At 35.4% G+C, this 16,712-nt stretch overlaps 1 protein-coding gene across 1 annotated transcript; it reads right to left on the bottom strand.

Moving 5' to 3' along the window:
- Positions 1–12,462: 12,462 nt before the first annotated feature.
- Positions 12,463–14,684, bottom strand: bsk (mitogen-activated protein kinase dJNK). Its single transcript, XM_073976194.1, has one exon. It carries the CDS (start codon positions 13,877–13,879, stop codon positions 12,728–12,730), a length of 1,152 nt encoding a protein of 383 aa, XP_073832295.1. The 5' UTR covers positions 13,880–14,684; the 3' UTR covers positions 12,463–12,727.
- Between the last annotated feature and the right edge of the window lie 2,028 nt (positions 14,685–16,712).

Here is a 16,712-nt window from a genome sequence, read left to right as displayed (position 1 = left end):
AACTATAACTTTAAAGGAGAAGCAAAAAACGTTATAAAATGAAACGGTGTTAAAAAATATCGAAAATTTGTAGCATCGTGTTTAAGACAGAGAAGAAATATATTTTTGGAAACAAATTAATTTTTTTTTTTTCAGAATTTCAGAAGCTGTGTGGTCTTTTGGTATTGTATTTTTTTGAAATGTAAAAATACGTAACCCACAGTTTATTGAGCATACATTTATGACCTGTTTCACTAAGACGATTCGAATATAAATTCGTTCGAACTTTTTTGTTGACATTTCTTTGTTGAAACTTTTAGCCTTTTTGTGTACAACTGAGGAGGATCCACTGCCTCAAAATATCCGGAACTTCTCTGTGATAGAATCTAGTAGTAGTCTTTGATATCAGTTTTAAAAAAGATGATACTGCTTTATTGACTGTAGGTTCTCCTGTCTTTATACCCTCAGCATTTATGCTAACGAGGGTATATACACTTTCATACGGGCAAAATGTGCCTAATCGAAATAATGGTTTTAGACCCCAAGTATGTTTGAACGAAATGTGTTTCAGACAATTTGGAGTTGATTTAGCAATGTCCGTCCGTCTGTCTGGCTGGAGCGCACGATAACTCTCGAACGGATCAACCGATTCGGTCCAAAATTTGGCTTTCGTAATATTTTGCCCAAACTTAGTTTAAGTTCGAAGATGGGTTATATCGGTCTACTCCTTCCGGTACCTCCCACACAAAAGTTCGGAATATTTGTGCTCACGATAACTCTTGAATTGAGTAACCAATTTGGCCCATACTTTTTACATCGTGAAATTTCTACAAGACTTAGATGAGGTTCTAATATGGACTCACTAGATCCACTCCTTCGGGTACCTCCCACATAAAATGTTGGAAAAGTTCAGTTTAGGACCTGCTTTGATTTTTGTTGTAATAGTACGTTTATATATAACCGGATTTAACAAACCCACTGGGTTTTAAATGTCATCTCCATTACATATACGTCAAACAAATCCTCATAAAGAAGGTTAACCCTGAAAAAGGCTATAATATAAACATGGCCTAACAGCTTGTATTCACTGTCCCCCATACGACGGTACAAGTTTCATCAGGAGCAAGTCCATACTTCATGAGCAAATAGCCTGAAAGGTGGAAAAAAAACCCTATGACACCGTGTGTAGTGGTTGAAGCACAAAATAAATCTCGAAGGGATCTGCCAAAAGTTGGCCTTCGTAATATTTTGTCCAAATATAGTTTAATTTCGAAGATACACCGTATCGGTCCGTTCTCACAAAAGTTCAAAAATGTTCGGAAAAATTGTGCGCACGATAAATCTTGAAAGGAGTGACCGATGTAATCCATACTCTGCACATCCTAATATATCTACCAGATGTAGATCAGGTTCGAATATGGACTATATTTGTCTAATCCTTCTGGTAACTCTCACACAAAATTTCGGATAAGTTCACTTTAAGACCTGCTCTCGAATCACTTTGATTTTTGAAGCGATTTGCATTCGCTGCCTCAATTACGACGGTAAAAGTTTTTTCAGAGGCAAGTCCATATTTCTTGAAAAACAGCCCGAAAGTTATCACCGTATGTGGCGATCACGATAACTCTCGAACTGTTCAACCGGCTTGGTCCAACATTTGGTCTTCATCATATTTTATCCAAACTTAGTTTCGTGGGGCAATATCGGTCCTCAACTTCCGGTACTTCTCCCCAATATTTAAAAAATGTCACTAAAATGCTAGGACGATATCACTTGAATAGGGCAACCAATTAGGTCCAAACTTTGGTTCTCCTAATATTTTGTCAAAATTTAGTTTAACTTCTAAAATGGCCCATATCAGTCCTCCCTAAGGGTACCTCCCCCGCAAAAGTTCAACATTTGTGTCTTATTGCAGTTAATTCCTAATACCCATTTTTGTCGACAAGTTCAAATGTTCAAAAAAAGGCCACAAAATTCTGAAGTGACCCTAAATACATTCGATATGTCCGTAGATGAAAGTTTCACTTCACATTGGTGGAGGGTATATCTCTGTCGGTAAAGCCGACTGACACTTTTTTACTTGTTTTGTCTAAGTAGACCAATACAGATAATTTGTGCATTTCTCTGGACCTAATCGTATCCGCCTTTAAAGAATAAATCTTTGTATTAGAAAATACGTGAATTTTGAGCATATACATATTTCCGTTTGTTCTTTCTCTTGGAAAAATGAGCAATATCGAGACGACCTGATTTACATCCTGGATTCAATTGTCTTGCATTGCCTTCCGAATAACCACTTCCTTCTGTTCGGTCAACATATTGTTTAAAATCAGGGCATAGGTCTTCTGTCATCATCTTCAATTATTTCAATTATGGATTTTTTTCTGTAAGGCCATTAAAACCCGTCTAAAGTAAAAGCTGTTGATTTAAAAATTAACTAAAAGAATGGTCTTTGCAATTTTTGAAAAAAGCTACCATTCTTGAGATATCGTCACCTAAGAGTCAAATTACACATATGGAGATATACGCCGATTAACCCCCTGTTTTTTAACTATTTTTTGTTCGTTCGACTATATTCGCAGCATCCACAGCTCAGCCCCTACATGACATAAATACCTAATTCTTCGTAGGCATGTTCTATATGTAGTAAAGAATTCCTCATTCAAAAATCAGCGTTCCACATTTGCCCTAAGGCGAGTAAATCGATCTACAAAATTTGACAATTCGTGTGAGAACAATAATTTTTTTTACAAAAACAGGGGGTAAGAGGCAAAACTGTTAACGTAACTACCCCATGTGATAGGTATTTCCATAAGTTTTCATACGTTACACATTTTGTAGTACACTCGTACCTCTTTATACGGCATAGATACGTTCCCAAAATGTCGGCCGTAAAGCGAAACGCCGTAAAGCGAGGCAATACATTTCATACAAATCCATATTAACAGTAAGAGATCGGTTCCGATTTATTGTAAAAATAAGGTTTGAATTCACAATTTTTAATGGCATCTTTGATTGAATAATTTTTCCACACCTCTTTCATTGAAGATTTGTCATCACTTTTGTTTATAACTTGCTGTAAAGTTCTTCGTAAGTAATATGCTTTAAAATTTGCAATGACTCCTTGATCCATAGGTTGAATAAGAGAAACGCATATTTCGGATAAGTTAGCAGGATGTCCTGGAGCATTCTCCATTAGGAGTAGTGCCTTGTGACTTAAATTTTTTTCTGCAAATAGGCTTTCACTTCTGGACAAAAATTATTTTTGAACCAATCCCCAAAAAGATATTTAGTCACCCAAGCCTTCTTGTTAGACTTCCATATAACATGTAACTGCTTTTTGTCCAATCCTTTAAAAGCTCTCGGGTTTTCGGACATATAAACCAACAATGGTTTAAGTTTGAAGTCTCCAGAAGCATTACCACAGAGCAATGATGTGAGTCATTCCTTGGACAGATGCAGATTTTTCATCTTTTGAAATAAAAGTTCGTTCCGGAATTCGCTTCCAGTACAACCCTGTCTCGTCAACATTAAAAACCTGTTCGGGACAATATCCTCCATTACGTATAATCTCTTTCAAAACGTTTGGATAATTTTTTGGTGAGTGTATGTATGCTTTTTTTGTTTACAATCCATAGCAAAACGGTAAATTAACGATTTCTTCTGGCCGTAAAACGAGACACAAAGCGCCGTAAAGCGAAGGTGTTCCATAATTTAAACAGGCCGTTATAGTGAAATGCCGTAAAAAGAGGGGCCGTATAAAGAGGTATGAGTGTAATCGGTTCAGTAGAACGTATTGCATCCACTAATGCAGATCGTTGGAAATAATTTATTAAGCAATCCTAGTTATAATCCAATGTGTTCCTTAAAGTGAAACGACGCAAGTGAATTAAGATTTTCGAATAAGATGTTCGATGATCAGTTAAAGGTTAAGAAAAAAACTAAGATTTAAAGATCTCCGTGTAATAAGAATCATTTTGCGAATTAGCTTTTTTGGTAAGGGAGTCATTTCTCCCAGTTCTTTTCCTGTCTTTTTTTATTACAATAACATTTACTTATTTTATTTGTCTCAATTTATTTCATTTTTCAATGAAATTTTTTTACTACACAAAATACCGTTATGGATGTAAGTCCCGACAAATCCCGCAGTCCCGAAAAATCCCGAATCCCGGTATTTTTAAAAACCAGTCCCATTGGCCATCCCTACTCTCGAACTGTAAACCGATTCATTCTAAAATTTGGCAATCGTAATATTTTGCGCAAAATTAAAACAAGTTCGAAAATTTCGTGTACCTTCCCCACAAAAGTTCAAAACTTTTCGCTAAAATGGTGCTCACGAAACCAAAAACCACATTTTACAAAGGTTCAATTTCACTCAGATATTCCCATATATAGCCTCGTTAGCCTAACGACAGAGGGTATAGCGAGAAACAGAAACGGCGCTCCATTAGTTGGTTTTGACCATAAATCTCTGGGACGTAGATTTGTTGGATTGGATTAAAAATTAAACAAATCTTCCTCTTCTTCTTAGATGTTTTTTATTCTAAAGAGAACGTTTTGTTCCATAAGCAGAATTAAGAATAGATTCTCCAAATGCACAGATCTTCCTTATACTCTTTGCTTCTCCAATTTTGTATGCCATGTTTTGTGATGCCATCTTCAACTTGGTCTTTCCATCGTAGTTTTGATCTTTCCTTGGTGCGTATTCCGTCAAATGGTTAATATTCATATGCCTTTCTGGCGGGGGCATCTTTAACCATCCTTTTGACGTGACCCAGCAAATGCAAACGTTGTAGCTTGATACCTATTACTATATCGATGTCGGAAGGGCTGTTACAACTCGTGGTTCATACGACGCCAATATTGACATTCAACGCATATTAGTCCATAAATATATCGAAGATTTTTTCTCTCAAACACACCCAGTTCTGCCTCATCTTCTTTCGTAAGTACCCATGTTTCGAATCCATACATAAGGAAAAGCCCTAATGGGTTAGTTGACTGGTAGAATGTGATTTTTGTTTGACAAGTGGTGATGTGGCCTTGCTGCCCCCAATTTTGAGAAAATGCTATGAAACCAAGTGCGGCTTCAGTTGTACTGGAACGACTACTTCTACAGACATTAAGGGGTCGATTATGAATTGCCACTAAACTTGAGTTGCGTTGTCAGCACAACTGAGATGAAATGTTGTATTATTGATGTCAACCCAACTGGGTTGTCGATAAATGTGTTATCGATCAGTGTTTTTTCAAACTTGTGAACACTATTAAATCCAAAAGGCACAGTTCGCAAAAAAACTATTTAAAAATGATAAGTTCAGGGGAATTATTTTTTGATGATTAAGAAAATGTACAGGACATGACATCTATTAGAACAAATTTGAGGGACAAGTCGAATCCATTGGAATTTCCATTTGCACTGTAAGTTGAAGCTCATGTTGGAAAGATCTGTATATTCAGTAAATTATTTTAGGTTTAAGGCATATTTTCGATTGCCAAAGGATGCCGTAGTTTACATTGTGGAAACGTTAAAGGATGACTTCAAAGTAAGTTACACATCAACAGCTTTACACCCACTTTTAAAAGTGTACGCTGCGTTGAGATTTTTGCGGAGGGAAGTTTCCAAAATTTCTATTGCAATGATTACAACAATTGTATGGCTCAATCTACATTGACGAACGTATTGAAGGAAGTTGTCCACTTGATAGTGGACAAATTGTGTCAAAATTGGATCGTTTCGAAGTTGACAGAGGAGGAAAAAAGGCAAAATAAAAATCATTTTTATTCAAAAACGAAAATCCCTGGTGTAGTTGGCTATATAGATGGAGGATGTTCGTCATTTGTACTTAAGCTGAACCTACTGTATTTGTCACCAAATTCATTTGCAAAAGATTTGCTGCTGTCCGCTCCAAAGGCGATAAATTCACTTATTGTGATGGACCACCACCAGTGTCGATGAAGTTTATTTTATTTTGAGGCATTTTCTTTTTTAACTTTGCTTTAAAGTGAATCCAGACTCTGCCACTCTTCATACGTTCATGGCTGTTTAAACTGTCCGAAATGGACCTCCACGCTTCATCCGCTGTGGCTTTGGTTTCACCAAAACTCCCGAACTCCTCGGGCTAAGTTTGGATTTTCACTCAGTTTATCAGTTAATATTTTTTTTATTAATATTAATAATAAAACTGCTGCTTTGTCGTTATTTTCACCATATTGATACACAAAATTAATTAATGATGCAAAGAATCAATAATTGTTAATAAAATGTTTATTTTTCCTTCTATTTTACTTCTTGTTTCTTCGAAAATGTTCACTGCAACTGAAAATTTGTGGTTGCTGAAAAACAGCCGCTTCGTCAACTGAGATTCGCAACTTCAGTTGAGAGTTGCCATACGTGGATCAATTTTGACAACTGACAACGCCACTCAACGATAATTGTTATCGAAGATCGACTCCTTTATTTAAGAGTAAATAGTCGCAACTGGCCCCTCGTCGTTTACCCGAGGATAAAAATTTGTCAATTGGTTCCCTTCGCATTACTTAGGGGTCAGTTTTATACTAGTACCACTTAACTCTAGTTTAGGACTATTTAAATTGCGACAATTGGAATTGCTAGCGGGTAGAGAGGAGAAGAGGGCAATTTGCATATTTCCTTCGTATTCCTTTTTTATACCAGAACAATATGAATAATATGTACGGATATGTTCAGTCCATCAACACTAGCTTCTGTTATTGGATGCTGCATTTATATTTAAGTTATTAAGAAAATGTAAATGTGAATTATTTATACAGTTTAAGTTAATTTAGTCGCATCTGACGCCTCCTCGTTTATTTGGGGATAAAATGGTGTCAATTGGTTCCCTTCGCATTACTTAGGTGTCAATATTTGTACTAGTACTGATTAGAATTAGTTCTGGACTAGTTCAATTGCGACAATTGGAATTTTCGTTGCAAGCGGGTAGTTTGTCGAGCACCCCGGGAGTGATACGGCGAAGAGAAGAGTACTACGTCGAATTAGATCTCTTCCTGCCGAGAATAAACCACCATAAATTAAAATGGATGATGATGGGAATATCATCAGGAACGCTAAATCATCAAAAGGTTTGCGCCCTGATAGAATCTCCATGGTAATGCTGCAACAGCTGGACCCACGTCGTTTCCAAAGTTTGGAAAATGGGCAGGGTGATCCCGCTACTAAAGGCAGGCAAGGATGCCAGCAAAGGTGAATGGTATAGATTGATTTCGTTTTTGTCGCCCGTAGCAAAGACTCTTGAAGCTTCAGTCCTCCTCAGCGTCAGAAGCAGCTATCCAGTTCCCGATCATCAGCATGGGTTCCGTAAGCAGCACAGCACGACAACAGTGCTGCTCGCCATCTCCACATATATTAGTCGTGGACTCAACCAGAGCAAGACGTGTGATAGAACAGTGATTTAGGAGCTTGATTTATCAAAAGTCTTTAATACAGTCAGGCGCTGCACGCTGTTTGAGGATACCGAGCAGACTACCCCCTTCCGGCCAAGTTTGAAACGTTGGATAATCAATTATATGTGTTGATGATATCGGAATTCCGACCACAAACCACATTCGACAGCATATTCACGTCGTACGCTCATGGCACAGCTATCTGCGACAAGCTGAGATGTAAGAACAAGGTCCTCAATAGGGATACGTAAAATCGATTTCGGTTAATCGATTATTAACCATAAAATTTCCAAAAGTCGAAGTCGACCATTGACTGTGCGAAACCGAATAATCGATTATTCTTAGTCGACTTTCGGAAGGCGGAGTCAACTATTATTCGTAGTCAACCATTAGTCGTAGTCTATTACACTGTACAACACAAAAAATAATTACAAGATAATTCGACCAGATTATGAAAGAGGACCGAAAAAAAGAAGACACGTGTATCGGCGTTTTGAAAGTTTACGTCGGGAAGTAACCTAAATAGGCGTGTACAGGTTTTGAAATATTCGACATCAGATTCCTTGGAATCCTTGCATTTTAGTTATAAAGTGTCTTTGGCAATATTACTGACAACAATTTGGGGTATCTTTTTAACAAGGCGAATTTAACATTTAATTTAACGAATTTCTTACACCATGCTTTTTATGAAGCAAATTAACCCTCATGCGGGTCTTTTTGGTAACTTTTTTCAAAAACGTTTAAAAACTCCTTTAAAATGTGATCGTATCAGATCAAAATATCCCAGCAAAATTTATTTGAAGTTGTTCCTTGTGAAGTAGTGATTGAATAGCTTTTTTTGAAGCAGTCCACGCAGAGTCATGAAAAATGCAGTCCGTTCTTCACATTTTGACAATGTCCGATTTGAATCCATTTCATAAATTTTTCACATTTTAGAAATTTCAAAATTTTGCAAAAAAGAACTTAAAAAGACAAAGAACTTAATTTGTTTCTTGTTAATTATAATAACAGCAATATGTTTGCATCCATAAAAAGTAATTTGTATACAAAAAATAATAAAAGTGATTTCGAACTACATCTTTGTTTGTAGCCAAAGAAGTAGTTGAATCATATGTTGTTGTGATTTATTCACTACAAAGAACTAATGCAAAATGTGTGCTTAAGAAGTAAATTAGACAGTATCCTCACTGCACCATGCCCTTGTAAAAATCATAACTTCTTTCACGTAAAAAGATGTAGTCCGGAATCACTTGCACTCATGATTTAACTACTTCTTTGGCTACAAACATTTTGCTGGGTATTCTACAGAATTATTTGTCATAAAATTTTACTATAGGTCCCCGAATACACCAAAACTATAAATAGTACCTAAACGCCAGGAATCTGCCAAAACTAAAATCACGTTTTAGGGTTAATGTTGTACTTTATCTGAGTTTATTAAGTTTTTTCCCACAAAACTTCATTGTAGATAGAAGAGATCAAAGACAAAAATAATCTCCATCAAATTTCAATATAAGTCGCCGAATAAATGAAATATGTATTTGCAATATATATCAAGAAAATATATACATCAAATTTGCTTACAAAACACCTAAATATTTTTTGAATAATTTTGTTTTGTTGTTGGCTTTGTATTGTTGGACTGCAAAATAATACTTGTTGTGTATTTATTTCAGCTAAAGTCCATACTTTGTTGCTTCAAAATTTGAAGAAACAAAATGTTTAACAGTGGGTATTGAATTGAAATTTTGTTTTGTTCTTTTTTCGAGATGATGCATGAAAGTAACATGAAATTTAGTTCTAGACGAAAGGTGTTAAAAGAAGAAATATTCTACTCAAAATTTCATTGTACCCCCGCATTTTCACATACAATATCAGGAACTTATGACTTATCCTGATCACGTTATTTTAGTTATAGTACTAAAATACGCAATTTTTCAAAGTCCGAACTGGGTTATCAATATTTTCCCTATATATATTCACCATATTTATTTCAAAAACAGTTTGGATCGAGCACACATAATCTTCTGAAAGATTTTATTATGAAAAACATCAATAAAATATATTTTGTGACCGCAGATAACGAAAATGTGAATAAAAACGGTAGAATTTGGTCCTAAATCATATATAAAAAGCGAAAGCTTCTGGAGATGTTAAATATTATAGCTACAAATTACTTTTGCTCAGAGACTCATAATGAAATTTGATTTGGAACATTTCTTCTTTTGACACAACCCCCAAAAAGTGAGGTATTTTAGGAGATTTTGGCTCAGGGGGGCTATTCTGTAACTTTTTAACAACTTTACTCATTGTTTATTTTACAACAATTTCATTTGTTTGTTTTGTAGTTGTTACAAAAACAAAGGAAATTTTAACAACTTTTCAATCGATAAAAATTACAGAATAGGCCTACTGTATGGAATAAATTTTAATTAAGAGTCTAAAAGTGTAAAAAATAATTTCTACCTATGTATAATATCTAATTTTGTAATTGTGTCAAAATTGGATCGTTTCGAAATTGTCGGAGAAGGAAAAAGGACAAAACAAAAATCATTTTATTCAAAAACGCATATACATTTATCTAATGAAGTGTGATATATATACTAGTTTCCAAGCATTGCCTTCGTCTGCCACAACAACATCCTAATACACCTGAAGATCGGCTTTACCACCCGTGAAACGTAGTGTAATGGTTGGATGCGTGGGACTTCGGTAGACTCCTAATTTTTCAATGTATCTCTAAAGGCCTTACAGCTCAACTCGAAAGAGAATTAATTAAATATCACTATAAATGGCCTTCGCCTTAATAAGGCAAAATTAAAAAATAATTTCAGCATGAGCCAGGCTGGGATTCGAACCTGGGTCTCCGACAACTGAGTGTCAAGGTTGCCGGCGTCTTAGCGTTCTAAGCCACCATCAACTTGTCAAAACTTTAGTAGACAATAATTGATGATCAAATCAAAAAATAAAATCTTCTGCTTTAGAAGAGCAATTACTAATGATGTAGGAATAAAACTTACCGTAGTATTTGTGAACATTGAAAAATGGGATTACCAAGCAAGACTATAGGAAAAGTTTGGAGTTTCAATTAACTGACATAATTTCGCATATACATTTATCTAATGAAGTGTGATATATATACTAGTTTCCAAGCATTGCCTTCGTCTGCCACAACAACATCCTAATACACCTGAAGATCGGCTTTACCACCCGTGAAACGTAGTGTAATGGTTGGATGCGTGGAACTTCGGTAGACTCCTAATTTTTCAATGTATCTCTAAAGGCCTTACAGCTCAACTCGAAAGAGAATTAAATATCACTATAAATGGCCTTCGCCTTAATAAGGCAAAATTAAGAAATTCCCTGGTGTTGTCGGCTGTATAGATGGACGATTGTGCACATTGGATTTGCACTCAATTTATCAATTAATATTTCAAACAGTTGTTTTATTATTTTCACCATAGTTTTGATACACAAAATTAATCATGCAAATAATCAACAATTGTTAAAAAAAGTTTTTTACCTTTCAATTTTACTGCTTCGTCAATTGAGATTCGCAACTTCAGTTGAAGGTTGCCATACATAAAGTGATTTTGACAACTCCACTAAACGATAGTTGCTATCGATAATCGACCCCTAAAATTTCCAACATTTATCCGATAGCCGTAGTCGCTAATGCTTTTAGCTATAAGTTAATTATATTTCTTAATTGTAATAAATATTTAAATAAATAAAATCCCCAACAATCACAATATTCGAATCTTCGCCGAAACGTTCGTTAATGACACCTACAGCTCCGTGCACAATTTGCTTGATGTTACTGACCCCAGCCTAGGTCGTGGTGGGGTACCGAATAGTCGGCTCCTCCGACTTTGGCCCTTTCCTTAGTGTTTCATATTGTTTTCGTTTAGCCCTTCGTTCCAAATATTAACAAAGAAACTGCATAAACATTTTCCACAAAAAATAATAAAACAAAAAACACGTACAAGTAAATGAGTGATAATTGTATATTAGAAAATCACAAAGAAAGTAGAAAACAATATTAAAGTTATTGGGAATAAATGAATCACTTCAAATATGCTGCTGATATGTAGATTTTCTATCTGAACAGACATTTATGTCAATTAGCTTTATCATCAAATATTTATAAAAATATTTGGCGAAGAAAGTAAAAAGGGAATAGTTACTTTGATAAGATTTTTGGGAGTTTTTGGAATTAAGATAAATAAGAGTTTAACATTAATTCACAAGTATATTGGCAGAATAGGTTTATATCAAATTTAAAAAAAAAACTTCTTGTTAGTAGAGAAGCTATTAAAACTTTTTCTAGAAATTACCTACCAAAACCAAGGCACAAGTGTCAGCCACTTAATTTATCAACGGATTTCAAGTGTGGAAATTCTATTGAGTTTTCCCAAAATAAAAAAGTGTTCACATAACAAACCACCCTAAAATGAGGGGTGGTAATGGAAAAAAGTGGGGGTAAAAATGAAATGGTGGTATACATTTGTTTTGGTAAATAGCATTAGCAGCGGCAGCAGACCACATTCTGCAATAAACGAAAATAAAGTAACACAGTAGAGCAAGGTGTTGTTGTATTTTTATCTTGTTCTTGAAACCTTGACAAATTAGAGAACGTTCACTGTGGCAGTGTAGGCAGGAAGTATTATAAATGGATATATGTAACACATTTTATTGTTACAAAGTAGATTATGGAATTAAATGTTGGGAATGACTTAGCTTCTATTAATAGCATAGCGGCTGGATTTTCTTTATTACACATTAGTTTCTATTAATACGACAGAGAGGATTGTCTTTTTAGGCTCTTAGTTTTATATTATAATTCATGCTGCGTATATCCTTTTTCCACAGGACCTCACACTACACCTGAACCTTATGTACTCATGCACCGCACACAGCTCCATCAACAACAACCACCTTCCATCGAATAAACAAACCACCGACCAAATGTCCGAACGACCTTCTTCTCCTCCTTACTTCCTTCCGCCAGCAGCCAACACCACAATTACCACGACAAAAAAGCCGAAATGAAAATGCGTATTTTTGTTGGTTTTTCTTTTTTGAAGGGGTTTTACTAAATCACGTACCTTGCTTCGGGTTACGATGATATTTTTTTGTTTTTTTTTTTATTTATTTTTATTAGTTATTTAATATTTTATATACATTATCGTATATTAAAAGCTTTTTTGAATTAAATTGAATGAGATATTGTAATTATTATTCTTTCTTGTTTGTTTATCATTATTATTATTGTGGTTGTTTTTGTTGTTGTTTTTTTAAATTATTATTTTTATTATTAATATTTCTACCGCGTATTATTGGAACCAGCATTGGTATTATTACATGTATGGCTTGTATGGGCTTCATAGTCCATTACTTCTTCATAGATCAGTTCCTTCCATTGCTCAACATTGTGTTCCCTTTCATCGACGCTGTGATCATAGGGCTCGGGTGCCGGGGCATTTACCTCCTCATTGTCGTACCAAACATGAATGTAGCTATGCAACAAAGCCTTCTCCACAGAGATACGCTGTTCCGGATCTATGACCAACATCTTGCTTAACAAATCACGTGCCTCAGATGCCTTTCGTCGACTCTGTTCATTGTTGTCATTTGGGAACAGTACATCCGGAAATAGACGATCGAATGAATATCCTGAATACCGTGGCCTATTCTCCACATAGTTACGAACAGTTGGCTGCAAACGTTGCATAAAACTGGTTGATGGTGTACCCAACTGTTCTATGATTTTATTCCATTGATCAATGTGATCGGTACCGGGAAACAAGACGCCCCCACGTATCATTTCTCCCATGATACATCCAACAGACCATATATCGACATTCTCCTTATAGCCCATGCCCAAGATGACTTCGGGGGCACGATAGTAGCGCGTCACCACATATGGAGTCATCATGAATGTGGTGCCCGCTGTTCTGGCCAAACCAAAATCCAATATTTTCAATGTACAATCTGCCTTAACGACAATATTTGAGGGCTTCAGATCCCTGTGTATGATACCGGCCGAATGCAAATGCTTAATGCCGCACAGCATTTGATACAGCAGATAGGACATGCGGTCATGATCCAAATCCATTTGTATGACCTGACACAGATTCGCATCCATTAGCTCCATTACCAGATAGACATCTTGGAACTCTTCCAAGCTGCGCTGGGGCGTAAATGCATTAAGTAATCCAATGATATTCTTATGATTTACTAATTTCATGAGCTTAAACTCGCGATAAGCTCTTTTGGTATGTGTTACATTTTGGAATGGACGCGACAACTTTTTTATGGCAACATTCTGTTCGGTTATAGTATCATAGGCAGCACAAACAATACCCTGTGCTCCGGAACCGATGGGTCTTAGGTTCTGGTAACGGGTAAGTATTGTAAAATTGGTATCACCCACTTCCACGGTATAGAAGTCACGGCGCGAAGGATGTGAACTCATTTTGTTGGTGTTCTGTTTTTGGTTGGTTGACTGGCTGGTTACTTCTTCTGCACACCTCCTTCAACGTTAGAATGCCTCAGTAGTGCAGAATAGTGGGGAGACAACAACGACTGCGACGACGGATATTTTTATTTTTCTTCTCTATTACATTGACATTGTATAGTGTTTTTTCGTTTTTGTTTTTTGCTCGTGCAACTTTTGTGTGTGAGAATTGATTTTTTCGGCAACTTTTAATTGTATTTACGATGACGCAAGGTGTTCTCGGTGCAATAGACGCCCTATATATATATTATATCAGTCCTTGCAAGGCGTTTTGCAAAAAAATGTCTCAAATTTTGTTTTTCAACACCACAATCCACACAGAATCAATCGATATTTTATTTAGTACACCAACGACAGCGACGACCGAAACGAAAAACTAGAGAAATACTTCAGAGCCAGAGAGTGCGAAGCCGATAGAAAAAGTAACTCAGAACTGCTGCTGCGAATGCTTCTTCTTGTTTTTATTCTTGTTCTTGTTTTTTTATGCAGCAGACGACGACAACTTCCAAATGATTATTGCTTGCACACCGAAGAAACAACAAAAGACACAGTAGTGGCAATGATGCCAGATCCCTGTGGTTGCGTTAAGGGATTCACAATTATTTTATTGAATTTTTCATTGTCTTGTATTAAAATTTCTTTAAACGGAAAAATCACTGCGTTACGTTTGTACTGTGCAATAGAAACCAATACTTTGTGGTGAAAATTTAGTATATATTTGCAAAAATATAACGGCGCATGACCGCTATATTATGTTTTTTGGTGTGTGAGATATGGTAACACGAATGCCAGTAGTGTTGCCAGTTTGCATTAGTTAAGGGGGAAATTATTGAGTTAAATACTTGGGATTATAGGGGCATTAACCCTTTGGCGAAATATTAGGAAATTATGAAAATTTAAACCAAAATTAACATTTATGGCACCGGCACATACGATCCGTTGTGAGTCGTGTCGCGCTTTGAAAACAACAACCACATGAAAAATGTGTAAGTGAAGCCAAGTTCTTGAAATTTTCATCTGGTGTTGTAACCATGGCAGAACTACCAGGTAGTGGTATCACACCAGCTGATCGAATATGAAAAGTCAAATCCCTTTATAAAAAAAATATTTTTGTTGTAATTTCCCCAACAACATAAAGAAAGTTTTGACATAACATATTCAAAATTTTACGATGCCACTACCTGGGTAATTGTGCCATGGTTGTAACGCAACCATGGTACAATAAGAAAGGTAGATGCATCGGCGAATTGCTACAACAAAGCAACTTTGTAATGTAAACTGTCAAAATTTTCGCCAAATGGTCTCTTGTTGTCTCTTTTTATCGCTTGTGTTTGTCTATAAAGTGGTATATGGTTTTTTGTTTTGATTTTTCATGGCGAATTCATAGTTTTTTGACGTTTTAGATTCGATCAGCTGGGCTGAGGCATTTACCTTTCTAATTGTACCATGAACGCAACCGTATGTGCCGGGCCATTAGGATTGATGACGCGTATCAGTCGTAAATTACAGCTACTTCACATGGAATGTATTGCAGAAAAGATTAAAAGAAATACAGTGAGCGTCAAAATAAACTTTACACCTCACAAAAATTTTTAATTGCTTTTTTATACCCACATAAGGATATTCTACATATAAGATATAAATGCAACTTTTTAAAGTATTTAGTGGTGAATTAAAATCCCGAAAATTTTAGGCCCTTTAACCCTGCTATTACGTTGGGGTCATTTGATGACCCAAATCGTATTTATCATCACCGTATGTCTTACTGGTGGGATATAATTAAAAGTCCTTACTACTCAGTGCATGAATTTTTGAAATATACTGAAATCAATTAGTTTCATCAATATTTTGTGCTTAGAAGTCTATTGCATGTGTATATTAGAGCTGGCAAACCATCGATATTCCCAACATTTGATATTTTCGATATAATGTTTTAAAATATCGATTGCTATCGATATTATCGTTAAGTTGTCATCGTCATTAATTTGGAGATGAAAATGGCGGAAATGTCAATGATTTTCTTGAAAAGCAGCAAAATTTCTATTTATTTTAATGGATTTCAGGTTAGGGATTTTTATTCCGATAATATCGATAGGCAAAACTATCTATCGATATTGAATTTTTAAATAATAATCGATATTATCGATAGTGCCATCGATTTTTTGCCAGCTCTAGTGTATACACATAACATGTTAGGGTCATTTTATGACCCCGTGAGTATATTTTGTGGCATGTCAAAATGTAATTTTATTTTTTTAGGATTTTCCTTACATATTTTTCTTGTTTTAGATGACAACAAAACAAAAAATAAATTAAGAATACAAAAAATTGACATTTATTGTTGTAATTTTTACATTCAGTAACAACGAATCCTAATGCTTTCAGTTCAGTGACAGATTTTTTGCCGATAATATTGACATCGAATTTATGTAAATTTTTAGTTCTTTACTGAATTTATTAGTGATCAGACAAAAAATTTCTCTAATAAACACTTCAAGCTTTTATCCCACGCCTTAAAAACATTTTAAAAATGTATACTATATAATTCTTTCAATGAATGGGTCATCAAATGACCCTTATGCCAAGTTTACACTTGCGCTCTAAAATCCACTGGATTTCACGAAATCCTGAAATACACCCCGGCGTTTACACTTATTTTTTTGTTGATTTCAAGCATATCACAATAATCAAGGTAGATGCAAATGCGCAGCTGATCGAACATGAATTTTCGAAAAAAGTTGTTGTAAATTGAATTAATCATCAAAAATTTACGACAATATAGAACTTTACT

The sequence above is a fragment of the Musca autumnalis genome, unplaced genomic scaffold (assembly GCF_047663935.1).
Source record: "Musca autumnalis isolate F117 unplaced genomic scaffold, ASM4766393v1 scaffold_3, whole genome shotgun sequence".
NCBI classification, from domain to species: domain Eukaryota; kingdom Metazoa; phylum Arthropoda; class Insecta; order Diptera; family Muscidae; genus Musca; species Musca autumnalis.
This window is presented reverse-complemented; position numbering and strand designations above follow the sequence as displayed.

What these genes read in the sequence shown, in the direction of transcription:
- bsk (XM_073976194.1), bottom strand. Translation starts at nt 13,879, where the DNA reads ATGAGTTCACATCCTTCGCGCCGTGACTTCTATACCGTGGAAGTGGGT.